General features: G+C 32.9%; 1 protein-coding gene across 1 annotated transcript in view; it reads right to left on the bottom strand.

Moving 5' to 3' along the window:
- fax (failed axon connections) overlaps positions 1-12,983 on the bottom strand; it is a 30,261-nt gene extending 17,278 nt beyond the window's left edge. The window contains exons 1-3 of the mRNA XM_089087681.1: positions 12,603-12,983; positions 6,492-6,694; positions 4,852-4,987 (exon numbers count right to left, since the gene is read on the bottom strand). Coding sequence (XP_088943807.1) covers positions 4,852-4,987; positions 6,492-6,694; positions 12,603-12,923 — 660 coding nt within the window. The 5' untranslated portion in view covers positions 12,924-12,983. The remainder of the gene's footprint in view (positions 1-4,851; positions 4,988-6,491; positions 6,695-12,602) is intronic.
- Positions 12,984-14,358: the final 1,375 nt, after the last annotated feature.

Here is a 14,358-nt window from a genome sequence, read left to right on the forward strand (position 1 = left end):
TAAAACTATTGTGCTATTGAGGTAACCAACGCTGCAATCGCTCTTGATACTCAATAATGGAAGTTTTATGGGAAACATTCATTACTTCCTTCCACATGACATTAAACGTTTGATGTTTCATTTTCAGGTGGTGGCTGAATTTTCATGTCATTTTGTCGTTTAACACAGGAAATGCTGCATACAACATACCGTGATTAAAGACAGATGTAGAGAGCTCGACGCAGACGCCAACAAATTCAAAAGCGTTGTCGCTTGTCTTACAACAGCAAATTTCGTTGCACATCATTTTTGTCAATGGTTTGCTGTGGTGTTTGTTGTTGCAAGACTTATAACCGCAGGTTTTGTTCTGTATAATTTTCATTTGTGACTAGTTGTGATTCTTGATGTTGCTTGTCCTCTAATTGCATGTTTCATTGTATACCATTTTCGTTCACGATTTGTTCTCAATATTGCTGTCACCTGTCTTCAAACCACAAATTTCGTTGTGCATTAGTTTCATTTGCGATTCACTGTGATGCTCATTATCGCATGTTTTCATGCAACAAGTGGAATAGTGTTGAGAAGTTGAATAAACCCTTTCCTCTGCGGTCTCTATAGAAATTGGTATCGGCATCACGTCTATACGGGTGCTTAACAACTCCATCGCTGTTCAGAAAGGTCTGAAACAAGACCCTGTGCACAGTCCAGCTCTTTTCAATACTGATATTCAAGCTGTTATTAAAAATAATCCTCCATTCCTGATTGAGCCCCATATTGATGCCAGCCACCTCTGTTATGCAGACAACATTCTTCTACTATTATAAGTGGCCTCCAAGTCGCCTTCTCTAAAACTGAGTTTGTCGTCTATGGTTCATTTCAGCAACCACCCGTAGCTGTTTATGTTGGCCCAGCAACTATTCCCACATCGTTTTCTCTGAAGTATTTAGAACACCTATTTGGCTCGAATGTTAAAACTGCTAAAACTCTTGCTTCCTCAGAGTTGAAAGAAAAGCTTAGAAAATAGCAAATGATGATTGCTTGTAAAAAAAAAAAAAAAAAAAAAAAAAAAAAAAAAAAAAAAAAAAGGGCAGACATTTTTTCCATAATATCTGAATTGAAGGAGATTCTATCTATTCTTCCATTTGTTCAAATACCGTCTGCAGGGACTGCAGTTGCCGCTTTGAACTCGTAGCCAGTACATCCCATGTAGATAGCATTTTTTGTATCTCTTCAAAAATGAACGAGCTTGTGGACAGGTTCCGTAATTGTTGTGAAAGTAATGTAGACTTATTTTTCTTAAGTGCTTTCATTTTATTTAATTTCTGTATACTTGTAATCCTCTAAGTGTATTTCATGCTTGTACAGAGGGTTGAAATAAATTATTACTTAAGTGTTCTTGAGATTCAGATTCATCAAGTATCATCATCATCAAAGTTGATTACAAAGAAGGTAATTTTTCTTTTGCTTTAGTTGACTGGTGCTCCTCAAGTTTAACTCAGAACAATTTGCACTTTCATCTAAGTTATGCTAATTTAAGCTAACTAGCCATTAATGATACCAAAATGTTGTAAGGAATGACCACAATTTCTTTTTTAATAGAGATTTTGCATAATGTTTAAGACGTCATCTGTTTAAGCACTGAGGACGGTCAAGCAGGGGTCTTGACCAAAATATTTGCATAAATTTTTCAATTTTTTCACTGGCTGTTAATTGTCCTTGTTGTCTTCCTTTCTTTGTGATTTTACGTTTTATCATAATTAGCCAGTGTGGTCACAGAAATTATTTAGTACCATAGGTTCAATACAATCACCCCAACTCACCACTTTTCCCACTGCCCTCCTTGTGCATACCATGCCCTGAGACAATATCAACTTATTTTTAAATGAACATATGCCCCTATATGAATAGAAAGCAGTCAAAGAATAAAAAGCAATAAAAAAAGTCTCCATCCTGCTGCATTTGATAGAATTCATGCAGCTAATTTAAGGACCAAATTGATATAGGAGCATTTATTTGGGTAAAGCCAAATACTGACACAACAAAAACTATCAAAACAAGAAAAAAGCCCATCAATCATAGCATTACTTAGCTGTTAGTATTTAATTTAATTAATTTAAAAACATTATTAATTTAAAACACACCCAATCAAAATTTTCAGATAGCCCTTTTGTTCAACATAGTTGAAAGTTCTGGAAATTAGAACTGGAATCAGAGGACGAATTGACTACTTCCTTTTCTGCTTAAAATATGAATAAAAAAAAGAGAATCTTTTGGAATTGCAATAAAGGCATTGTAGGTCTCTGTGTGATGCTTGGGGATATGGTAGTACTTCTTGCAATAGCTTGTTGGAGATTACTTGAGAAATTAATAGAAAACTGCCATTTGCATAGACAGCCTAGATAAGCAGTAAACAATAACTCCTACAGGTAAGAAATACAACATCTGGAAGATTTCTGATTTGGTTGTAGACCACTGCAAAAAGCAGGCGTCCATAATTAGCAAAAGGCTTAATGCAGAGAATTGTAAAATGGGATAATCAAGCTGGATCTAATAAAATATACAAACTATGTTATTACATTAAGGGGGGACGCCAGTCCAAAGCCGTTTTGGCCGATTCGAGCCCTTTTCCTGGTCGGCAAAAAGGCTCAAACACAAAGGTATCAGATTTCACACAGACTTGAGTAAACAAACTCGAAGAGGGCGACTTCCAGGGGTTCCTTACACTTTCAATATTAGTTACATTTTATGATATACTTTCACGGAGTGTAATAGGTAGGCAATTGAGTTAGGTGATTGAATGGTTAGGCGATGAAATTAGGTGATTAATTATGGAATAAAATGGCTTTGGAAAACGACAAATGAATTGCTAAATGTATACATCTATGATCCTACGCATGTCTTCTAATCCTGTCTGCCTTAAGTTTATCAGCTTATCTGAATTTGTGCCCTAAGGCATAGATGACTTAGGAATTCTCCTCGTTTTGATTAAAACCAGTATATCCCGTCTATATTATGCCTATATTTGAAAAATCAACTAAATTTGTATTTTTACACTGGCAAAAACGGTTCCCGAATTTCCATGCTTCTTGGCAACCTTCCATCAACTATTTCTGGCAATAACGCTTCAAAATAAAATTTCAACTTATTCGCACTTATTCGCAAACATCCAACTTATTCAAACAATTTGTTGAATGTCCAACTCTCAAGCTAACGCTTTCAAATTATACACACCAAATAAATCATTTCAAGAGCTAAAGCTTCACTAAATCAAAGTCCAACTGACCGCTTTTGAACAAAAGGAAGCGTTAACCCCCTCAGCATAATTTGGCTCTTTGTTGGGTGATAAGCAATTTGAAACGTTGGTATGTAAAGTATTCAAATGGACTGCAGTCAGCAAGTGTTTTTTATAAAAATATGCTGCAACTGCTTCAATAGAATATTTTTTGCTGCATTTTTAAGTACCAATTATGACAATATTGACTGCAGCGATCTTGCAGGCAAACCCAAAATAGGTTTTTGAGTTTTTTTGGGATTTCAGGAAAAATAGGTGTCAGCTTTAGCATTTTGCTAAATCAAAATGTTCACCTGATTCTATTCTATTAGAAAAGACTGAGACCGCCTAACTGCCTCAACTATTAATGTCAGACAAACTCAAAACGCTTACTATGGGAGAGATAGGAAGGTTGCTTCAAGTATGGTTGTCCCTTAATTGTACTGATTGCAGCAAAGCTTATTTTGCTGCAAAGCATAGTTTCAATTCAATTATAAATTGGACTGATAGCAGAATTTGCTGAAAAAAGAAAATCTGTATTCTCCAGAAGCTTAGATTTTCCCAAGGAACCTATGAATACACTAAACATCAATGAAAATTTCGTAAAATGCACAAAAACATGCATGATATAAAAAAAATAACATAGCATTGGCAACATGAAAAAAAAATAAAGGAAAAAAGAACAGCTTCATTTATGACCTCCTTAGGATATAAATTGTTTTTTTTTAAGATAAAGATAGATTAAAATCTTAGTATATTTCCTTTCAAATAAAACCTACCTTCCACACAGCAGTTAAATTGTGTTAATAAAACAGGATATCATGAGTAGAAAATAACTTTCTAAGTTAGGCATTATAGAAGCAAGAAAAACAAAGGACTTGTTAATTAAAAAAAACCACTCAAGAACTACACTTAGGTTAGATCTCAGAAAACCAGTTTCATAACTGCACAGAGAAGTGACAAGTGAGAGAATGGACTGGACCTGTACAATTTAGGCTATATATTTGCACGTTAGGGGGTGGGAATTAGGTTATGTTAGGGGTGCTGTCTAAATACTCCCCCCCTAATGTGCAAATATACAGCCCAAATTATATTATTATATAAGCTAAAGGTTATATTGCATTAGGATTAACATAAGTTTACTTCTTTGGTGCATTTTGTTTAATTAACAAGTACCATTTTTCTTCAAATTTTTTTATTTAAGTAATATATATATATATATATATATATATATATATATATATATATATATATATATATATATATATATATATATAAAGTACTAAGCAAGCATCCGATTCTCCCTCCTAAGTAAAAGCATTTGAAAGTCACACTAAACTAGCCATTAATATAGATCTTGTTCAAGCAACAACAATATTTTTTCATCATTATAGTTATGCATTGAATATAAATTGAAATGACAGTTCAACTACAAAAAGTTATCATCTTGCATAATTTTAAATTAATAATGCTGAATTAATTAATACTATAATTGATAAGATACAAATATAACCGATTAACTGATAATATAATATTAAACCTTAAATCAAACTAATATTGAAAAGGCTCAACTTATAGAGATAAAGAATGAAAACAAATACCTTTCTTCCCAATGTAAACTTGGCAACAAAATTGACTAATGGTGCTGGTAACTTGGATGCAGAAAAATGTTTTGGATCTATCTTGTACCCTGCCAACATCTGGTCTGGATATCTTCCTCTCCACCAAGTATCCACCCTATAGTAAACAAACAAACAAACATAAGAACCAGACTTAATTTTGGTTATTTTGGAGATGTGATTTAACTTGTCATTGTTTGTTGGTTGGTGAGTGTGGCCCCACAGAAAAAACATGGTATGCAGTTGCTGCCCTCTATAGCATCATTCTCATTTTAAATATTTTTTCTTTCTTATTATGAATTTAAATGATGATATATGAATATGTTTTTAATCTAATTCACCCCACCCCACAACAACAATTTGGTTTTGGGTGAATCATGTTGATTAATATATTTAGATTGTTAATAAATATATATTCATCATGGTCCAAAGCAAAATAAAACCATAAATGTTGAACATGGAGGTAAATCTGGATAATTTTGGCTTAGTATTCTATTGCAAGTTGTTTAAAACAAGCTGAAGCATAACTTTCAAATTCCATAAATAAATCTGGTGAGGGATTAAACCAATAACAAATTGTTTTAAAAAATGTTTGAAATAATTTTTAACAGCTATAATTCAATTTGAGACCACAGTTTTTCAAATGAGTTTGCTTTATAAATTCAAAGATAAAAATTTATATTTACACTAGACTTTTCTGTGTTGGGTAGACCTTCCTAAAGCATTTGATGTCCTTTTCTAGAAGAATAAGAGAACTAAAATACTCTGTCCTTACACAAATTCAACGTCTGTCCATACAAATTCAAAGATAAAAATTTATATTTACACTAGACTTTTCTGTGTTGGGTAGACCTTCCTAAAGCATTTGATGTCCTTTTCTAGAAGAATAAGAGAACTAAAATACTCTGTCCTTAGGTTGTTCTTATTTCTTACTTATCTTATTCTATGTAGTCAAGCAAAACACAAAACAAGTTTATGCTAAAATTATTTACACCTGGGCAAGGAACAATGTATCAATATGAAAAAAAGGGAAATAAAAGTGTAGCTAAATTTGGAAAAGCAAAAATTTGAGAACATGGACTGATTCTGAAAGAAGACTATACATCTTTTTGCCATAAGCTTCATAGTGATCTTTCCAATTGGATTTTCCTGAGGCCTTTTATATTCATAACAACATCACACATCACCACTAAGAGATTACAAACTATGAGTTTGTGTAATATAATGTGTTACATTATAAAATGTTACAATTATAAAATGTGTTACATTCCTAACAACATCACACCCCACCACTAAGAGATTACAAACTATGAGTTTGTGTAATAAGCCACAATGTGTTTTTCTTATTTGAGATGAATAATTCAGTTTCTGGAAATGAATAGTTTTATCACCAAGAAATGCAATGGTTAAGGCTGTGTCAAAATACTCTATTCTATGGACATTTTTATCTCTTATTTACAAAAGACCATGGATATAATCCTCAAGATATTTAAGCATGTTTTTTTCATTGATAAAACTTTAGTAGTTGGGCATTTCAAATTTCTTCAAGCTTAAGATGGCACATATTTTATGTTTGTTTGTCAGTCAATACTTCAATAACAAAATAATAGATTTATGCTTACCAATGAAGATGGTTTTCAAGCATTGAAGCAGCAGAATGTGCCAATGCTTTTTGTTCAGAAGTAAGTTCCTCATCCAAATTCTTTCCAAATTTCTCCCCAAGTTTGTTAATAATGACAGCACTGTCTGCAATTTGTTCTCCATTTAGTTCAATAAAGGGGAGTTGTCCATAGATTGATCTGTATCTCATTTTATGATCCACATTCTAAAAAAGAAAAGACCAATTGATACAAATTAATTTCCCACAAAAAGAACTGAAGTGCAATTTAGAAGTATATAACACACATAACTCTCTAGCAACTAATTTAAAGCCAAAAAAAAGTTTAGCCAGTAAAATAATGGGCAAAGCAATTCTATTTTCCTGGCTCAAGTCTTTTTTATTAGTTTATATGGGTAGATAAAAATACATGACATAGTCAATGATAGAAGATCATTCTCAGTTGATATAAAAAAAGGCAACTTTAATAACAGTATCATCCATATCAGTCAGTAAAATGAACAACCAGTCAGTAAAATCCACCCCCTAACCCCACAAAAAATAATAAAAACATTTTTGCTAATAGCACCTCTGATGGCTTATCCACAGCTACCCCACACCAGGTAGATATGATTCTATAAATGCAACCTTTAACAAACCTGCAACAGTTCTACAGATATTGAGAGCTGGGAAGGACAGTGCCAGATGTGTATCCTTCCTTCTTTTGTGCCCCTGGTAGGCATTAACAATTTTTTTTTTTAGCTTTTTTTCCCTTAGAAAGCAATATGATCTGCTCAGGAATACCCACTGTGACTTGTTTCCTTCTATAAGTAAAAAATTTTTTTATAAGAGGCAGCAAAGACTGTGCTGCTTAAGGAAAGAGGATGGAATGTGTTGTAGAAACTTTGAAGATGGATCATTCAATTGTAAATTGTAGGTAAAACTGAAAGGGTATTAACACAACAAAAGGATAGGCTTTTAGGCTGATTTTAAATATATAAAGTTCATGAAGTTTTAATGTTACAAAACAAAAGCTACAAGCCTGCAATACTTTGGCTGACTTCTGAAAAAGGGGGCAATCATCCTCAAATAAAAACAACACCACTAGATTCCACACATAAGGAAATTATAGAGTGAACATTTCAAGCTCCTATCTACAAAAAATAGAACATGGCATCTTTATTCTCAGAAGAAAGATCATAGAGGTTTTTTTCTCAAGGGTGATGACATTTTTTCTTATTTTTTCTAAACAAAAAATGGGGTAAGCCATTGGCTTGTCCTGTTACAAAATGACAACAAACAAACAACAATAAACAGGAATTGAACCCTGGGTATTTATTGGTACTTCATGGGCTGACAAATAACAAAATAAATTTCATAAAATGTGATTTTCCTTGTTGTTCAAGACTGGGGAATGTAAGTGTCCTTTTCATGGTTTTCAACAATGGTGACTCCAATTATGTTCTTTTCATTTTCCTGTTATGCAACCCTCAAGAGGCTTCAGACTCTTTTACAAAATTCTGGCAAAATATTTTCTTTTCTCATTTCATTATTAAGATTAACCAAAACAATAATGATCAATCTTGAATCAGCTACACATGACAATTTTTCTCACTGAAGAGCTTTCTTTTAGAGGAATATTTTTAAACCTAGGTAGGCTACTTTAGAGCTTTAAGCCCATTCAAGAGCTGAAAATGAAATTTGATCTAGAAGCAAATGTTATATTTGTAGAGATCATAAACAAAATGCATCAAGTGATGTATTCACTTTCTTCCTAGCTAAATTCTATGAAAAATTATAAATTTATAGGGGTTAAACTGTTGAAGTGGTTATTACCTGTCTAACTACAGAGAAAATCATCAAGTTTATCAAGTTTTATCTTTGAGGCTAGACAAGGGAAAAGCCTATCCTTTGCATTCACTGCTTTTAGATGTTTGCAGGCCTAGTCTAACTAGTATAGGTCTCAAATAGCAACTTGCCAGAAGGAGAGAAGAGATATTCTTAGATAACTAATTTTATTTTCATTTTTATCGTTTTGTTCATGTTTTTGACAATTCATCTCTAGCCCCTCTCTACAGATCACATTTAGCCCTAGGTTATATATATATACATATATACATACATATATATATATATATATATATATATATATATATATATATATATATATATATATATATATATATATATATATAAATAGCTAAAAAAAATAATGGAATTCCTACCTAATAATATGCAGCAAGAATCAGTGAATTGTATTTCAGTAAATATTTACATATTCACACAATTTAGCTAGAAAGAAAGTGAATAAAAAATTTGAGGCCTTTTTTCATACTCACTCCAAATGCAATTAATCACTTTGTGGCCAAATTATTTAGAATTGATTGGGTGGCCTTGCCATGACTTGTAGAGCTTGGACAAGCAATCTGAATAAATGACAGAAAACTAAAAGCCAACACCTACTCTCTGTGAAATCTTAGAAAAACCTTGTAACTTCTCTTGTTTTGTGCCAGAGATAGAAAAATTTATATCATTAGGAAGGGTTGTCCTGAAAACACTCTACTACACCTGCTAGGAAAATGCCAAAATTGTCTCAAAAGAAATTTCCTTTGATCAATTTGACAGCTCTGCAAATTTTTAGTGGTGCAACTTCTTTGATTGAAAACTTTGCTGACAGAATTCCATTGTATTTTCAATCAAATCACAAATACTCAACAGGTTTCTATGATAAGTAGTCCCCTGGGAGACTTTGTTAATAGATCCTTTGCCTTTGAGACAGTCATCCAATGTGGAGGCTCACAAAATGATATTTAAGGTATCTAATCCTCTTGAAGGGGCCCAAAAAGAGACCATAATAGGCTCACAAAAAATTGAATGTGTTTCTGCATGAAACTTTTTTGCAAGAAAAAATTGCCATTTGTAGGGGATTCAGAAATGGCTATTATTACTTTCACTAGTCTTAACAGTAAAATGTTATTTTTAAAACAAAATGGTACTTGTATGATATAAACCCTACCTAATGTTTTATAGTATGTTTCTCTGACACTCAATCCTAATGAAATATACCAAAGTAAGATAAAAATATAATACTTTACAAATAAATTTGGGCTAAATATTTGCATATTAGGGCATGGGGGGGGGATTAAATTATAGTAGGTATGCATGCCTAATGTGCTAGGTACAATCATTCTGCATATTATGTACTAAGAATTTTTTTCTAACTTCACAATTTCCAAATACTTAACCCCCACTCTCCCACTAATTTGCAATATATAGTTCAAATTATACATTTTCTATCAGTTCTCTTTGTCTTGTCTCACACTAAGCTTAAAAAAACTAACAAAAAAAGAAAAATAAACAGTTCTGTAATGCATCAATGAATGACCAACTTGAACAGTAGGGCATTTATTATGCATGTATCAACAAAATTGCAGGATTAATTAAAGACCCTGAAACCCCTCAAAAAAGGCATCACAGCAAATAAAAAATTACACCATTCAAATAACCATCACTGAACACCCTGAATAGAAAAGTTACAGCCCCCAATACAAAAATCCCATTTTTGTATTGGTAGCACTGATGCATCCGCTTTTTCAGTAAAATTCTACTCTAGCTACTTTTGGCTATCTTTGAAAGGAGTTAGGTTGGGAAAATGAAACTTTCAGGGATGGGTCTACAGGCTAAAAAAGGAAGGTATTTTGAGGTACCTACCTCCACTGCTTTTCCCTCTAGAGGGTTCTGACCTTTAAAAACCTGTGTGTTATAAAGTGAAATCTTGCAAAATAGATCTGATTAAATAAAGTACAACAAAATTGTTTTCAGCTTCACAACTTTGCTTGATCCTAATTTATAAGGTTTAAAAGATATACAATTACATTTCCTAAATTTTGAAAAAAAAACAACAATGATATGGCTTAAAATTCTACTCCAACAAAGGAATTATGTTTTCAGAACTAAAACCAAAGAAGAAGAAACTGATACCAGAGAATTCAGGTAAAATGTTGTTTTATCAAAATTTTAATATGTATAGACCTGTCATGTAGGCAAATTTCAGGACCCTCTAGAGGGAGGAGTGGAGATAAGTAGGCTACTTTAAAATACCTTCTGGGACATACTTTAGCCTGTCAGCCTATCCCTGAAAGTTTCATTTTCTAAACCTAATCTTTTTCTAAGATAGCCTAGCCAATAATAGCTAAAGTAGAATTTTACCTGTTTTGACTTATTTTTGTTCTGTTTTTCTTTCCTTTGTAGCTACAAGAGCAGATAAACATCATAAAATTGCTTAAGGCCTTGTTTAAAAGCCTTTTTTTTATGTACTTGCTTTTTAACCATTAAAAAAACCCATCATAGTCTAGAACTATAGACAAAATAATAGGCTAGCTTACCTTTTGGGGCCCTATTCACATTTCAAAATGGAATTTACCCCAAAAGCAATTATTAATTTTAGAAAGTTCATAAAAAAAGGAATCATGGAAAGTTAATTGATGTTTTAACTTTCTCCCTAACTAGATTATATGAATAAGCTATGTAAAATTTAGGTTATAGGGTAAAAGACCTCCTTTTGGGAAAGACCACCTTCTTTGGCATTGCTATTTGGAAAAATAGCAATGAATTTTTGGACTACCCCTTTTTACTACAACATGAAGCAATGTGAGGAGAGTAACAAGAACCCTGCCTTCTTGGTCAAATGTTCACCAATGATATGTCAGCATAAATTGAAAATGTGGTCTCTGTTATTATATTTATGTAAAAATTATATTTAAATATTTGGGATTTATAGAATAAATATCAAGCAATAAAAGTTACATTTTGATGAATTTCTACCAAATCATATTATTGACTTACGCATAAAATGAATATACTACTCAATGCCTTTTTTATGCTGATTATGAATATGGTAATCATTTCTACCAGAAAGGAATTTCAGCCCCCCTATATATGCCAATTCAGGGTATATATTTCTATAACCTAACCCTGAATTGGCATATATAGGGGGAGGGGGGCTGAAATTCATTTCCAAAAGAAATGATTATTATATTTGTAATCAGCATAAAAAAAGGCATCAAATGGTGTAGGGTAAGACACCCAGTAGTTGGCCACCTGCCTATTCTCGGACAGAATGTAACTAACAGGGAACCTAGCTCTAGGCTAATATGGTCACTTAGTGGTCACTAAACTGGTCACTTAGCAGACTATTTTAATTTTAGACAAAGAAAGAAACAAGTTGAAATTGTTGCTTAGATATATGGATATCTAAGTGACCAGGGAAACCAGCTTTGTCTTTGTATAAAAACTTTCTAAGCACATTAGCCTAGAGCTAGGTTCCCTGTTAGTTACATTCTGTCTGAGAATAGGCAGGTGGCCGACTACTGGGTGTCTTACCCTATTCACTTTATTCCCAACTCAATAATATGATTTGGTAGATCTTTACCTACATTTCTAGAATCAGAAGAAAATCAGCTTTCTGTCAATATATGAATAAAACTCAAACACTAAAAGGATATATACAGCAAAATAGGATAATTGGTATTTCCAAAAAGACATCCCTGCAGGTAAGTCAATAGCCTAAACTAATAGTTTCAAGTGCTTGATCTTTAATCATCTGAATAATAACTATATTGATGCATAGCTTAGACTTTTAGCTATTCATTAATATACCCAATCCTTCTCAATTCCTCTTTGACAACAAGATGTGAGGGTTTTAGTTTTTCATAATTTTGCTCAATTGGATACTGGTTTTTTACCCTAGGCCTATAATCAGTGCAGATTCATCATTCACCAAGCTCAACAACTCAGATCTAGAATTTAAGGAATTCTACTTTATTTAAAAAGAATAGCCTAGATGTTAGGCTATTGTCTACAGTTAGGCTAGGTGAAAGGCCAAATCAAAAGTGGCCTAGACTAAACACTAAAATTTTGAATGGAATTTAATTACAAAAATTAAGTGATATATTTTGAAATCAGGGGGGGGGGGTGTAAAGGAAAGTGCTTTTAAGAATGACAGGCAATAAAGTAGCCTAGGCCAAATATTTTAGTAGGTTTTTCTTTCAGAAGTTTTTTTCAAGATTTTACCACTTCACTTTGAGTAGGCCAAAATTTATACTATTACCAAAACTAAAATTGTCTGCAGGCCTACCTCATACTTGATACCACATATTCTTAGCCAAGTTTCAACTTTGAGACAGTAGGCAGATGGTGAAGGAATAACAGGAGTCCTAGAAAACTGGTATAAATACACAACATCAGTTTCATAAGGTTCTTTAAAAACAGCAGATTTCAACAGGACTGGCTTAGCAGGCTTTGTTTTAGCAGGACTTTTTGCTTCCTCGGGTTTTTCTGTTTCTTTTTCCATTTTCTCTTCTTGATTCCCAACAGGCTCTTCATTCTTAATTAATTCTAGTTTTTCGTCTTTACTTTCATCAATATTTATTGGTTCTGCCTTTTCTTGGGTACTCATAGTTTACACTTTTAGACTATTAACAAAATCCGAATTTCTTATAACACTCCAGTCAAAGTATTCTGGGAATTTCTTCTGCAGAACAATTGACACTGTTGCAGACAGCCGAATTGTAAACAAGAACGAATGGTAATTTTAGACGCAAAGAGTTTTTACGCATCCTGTGAGGTTTTTCTCGCTAGAGAAATTTGTTTTAAGTTACAAGCTACACAAGCAGTATTTAAAGACTTTAATTAATTTTCTAAGCCAAAAGTTTTATCAAAAATAAATAGCTTGAAATCATCTCTCTTGTATAAGCAGCCCAATATAAAAATGAGCACTATGGCCAGCTTTCAATTTGACAGTCACCCTCTATCAAACTGATTATGTCGGCTGAGGATCATTACCATAGAGCTAAATTACCTTAATATCACACTTCATAGCCATAGTACGGACCCTGTATCCACTAATCTAATGTCCGTGCCACTTCATAGTCACATTCGTCTATAAAATCAAAACAAAGTGCCAATTTCGTTCGCCGTTCGTAATTTCTCGAATTGAACATAGATCGACTTTCTAACATAAATTGATTGACTGGCCAATCATAGTCGAGGTTTATGGCATAATTTTTAAAGTAGAAAAGATGGAAACTTAGAACATCGGATTTTCTATCTGGGAGAGGAATCTGACAAAAGTAAAGAAGACTTAGTATTAGTAGAGAACAGTTGGACACAAATTATTGTTGGTGCAAATTCTTTTGACTAATTTCTTGCAATTTTAATTTTTCGCTTTTTAAATACAAGTGTGACGCTAAAATTAAGAAATTTGCCTTGTCATTCGTGATATTTAGCTTTCTTTATCGATATATGTGACTATGATGTGGCACGGGCACAAGTGATGGTAGTGTTCTGACTTGTCTGCAATGTCCCAAATAGTGACCCATGGTTTGTTGTACCACTCTCTGTCCAATAACAAAACGAAGTCATCCACAGTGACAGAGGTCAATGCAACTTCAATAAAAAAGTTCTACAAGAAGACAAATCTATTGGTAATGAATTTTTATTGGTCTCTTATTCACTTGTATTTTAAGAGGTTACAAGAATAGCTTCAAATTCTTTTTAAATATTAAGCTCGATAGCCAAAGACATAGTGCTATTGGCACTCAGGATCTTAAAAGCTATATCAGATCACCCATATCCAAGAATCTAAGTTTCGCCGAACTAAACTCTTTTATCCTAGGTTCCCACATATATGGGTTTTTTCTTATTGCGAAATATAGCATTAAAAATCAAAGACGAAATTCGGATGTTGATGCAATAATTACTGTAGGGGGTCACACTAGATACTTTACATGCGTCTGATTTTGAAATAAAACAGCATATAAATTAAGCTTTTTCAAATAGCCCACGGCAAGGCCTATATTATGTAATGTTAGGGTAAGGTACTGGGATGGATA

Source organism: Artemia sp. Qi Xiang Cuo, chromosome 1, assembly GCF_049724085.1.
Source record: "Artemia sp. Qi Xiang Cuo chromosome 1, ASM4972408v1, whole genome shotgun sequence".
Classification (NCBI taxonomy): Eukaryota; Metazoa; Arthropoda; class Branchiopoda; order Anostraca; family Artemiidae; genus Artemia; species Artemia sp. Qi Xiang Cuo.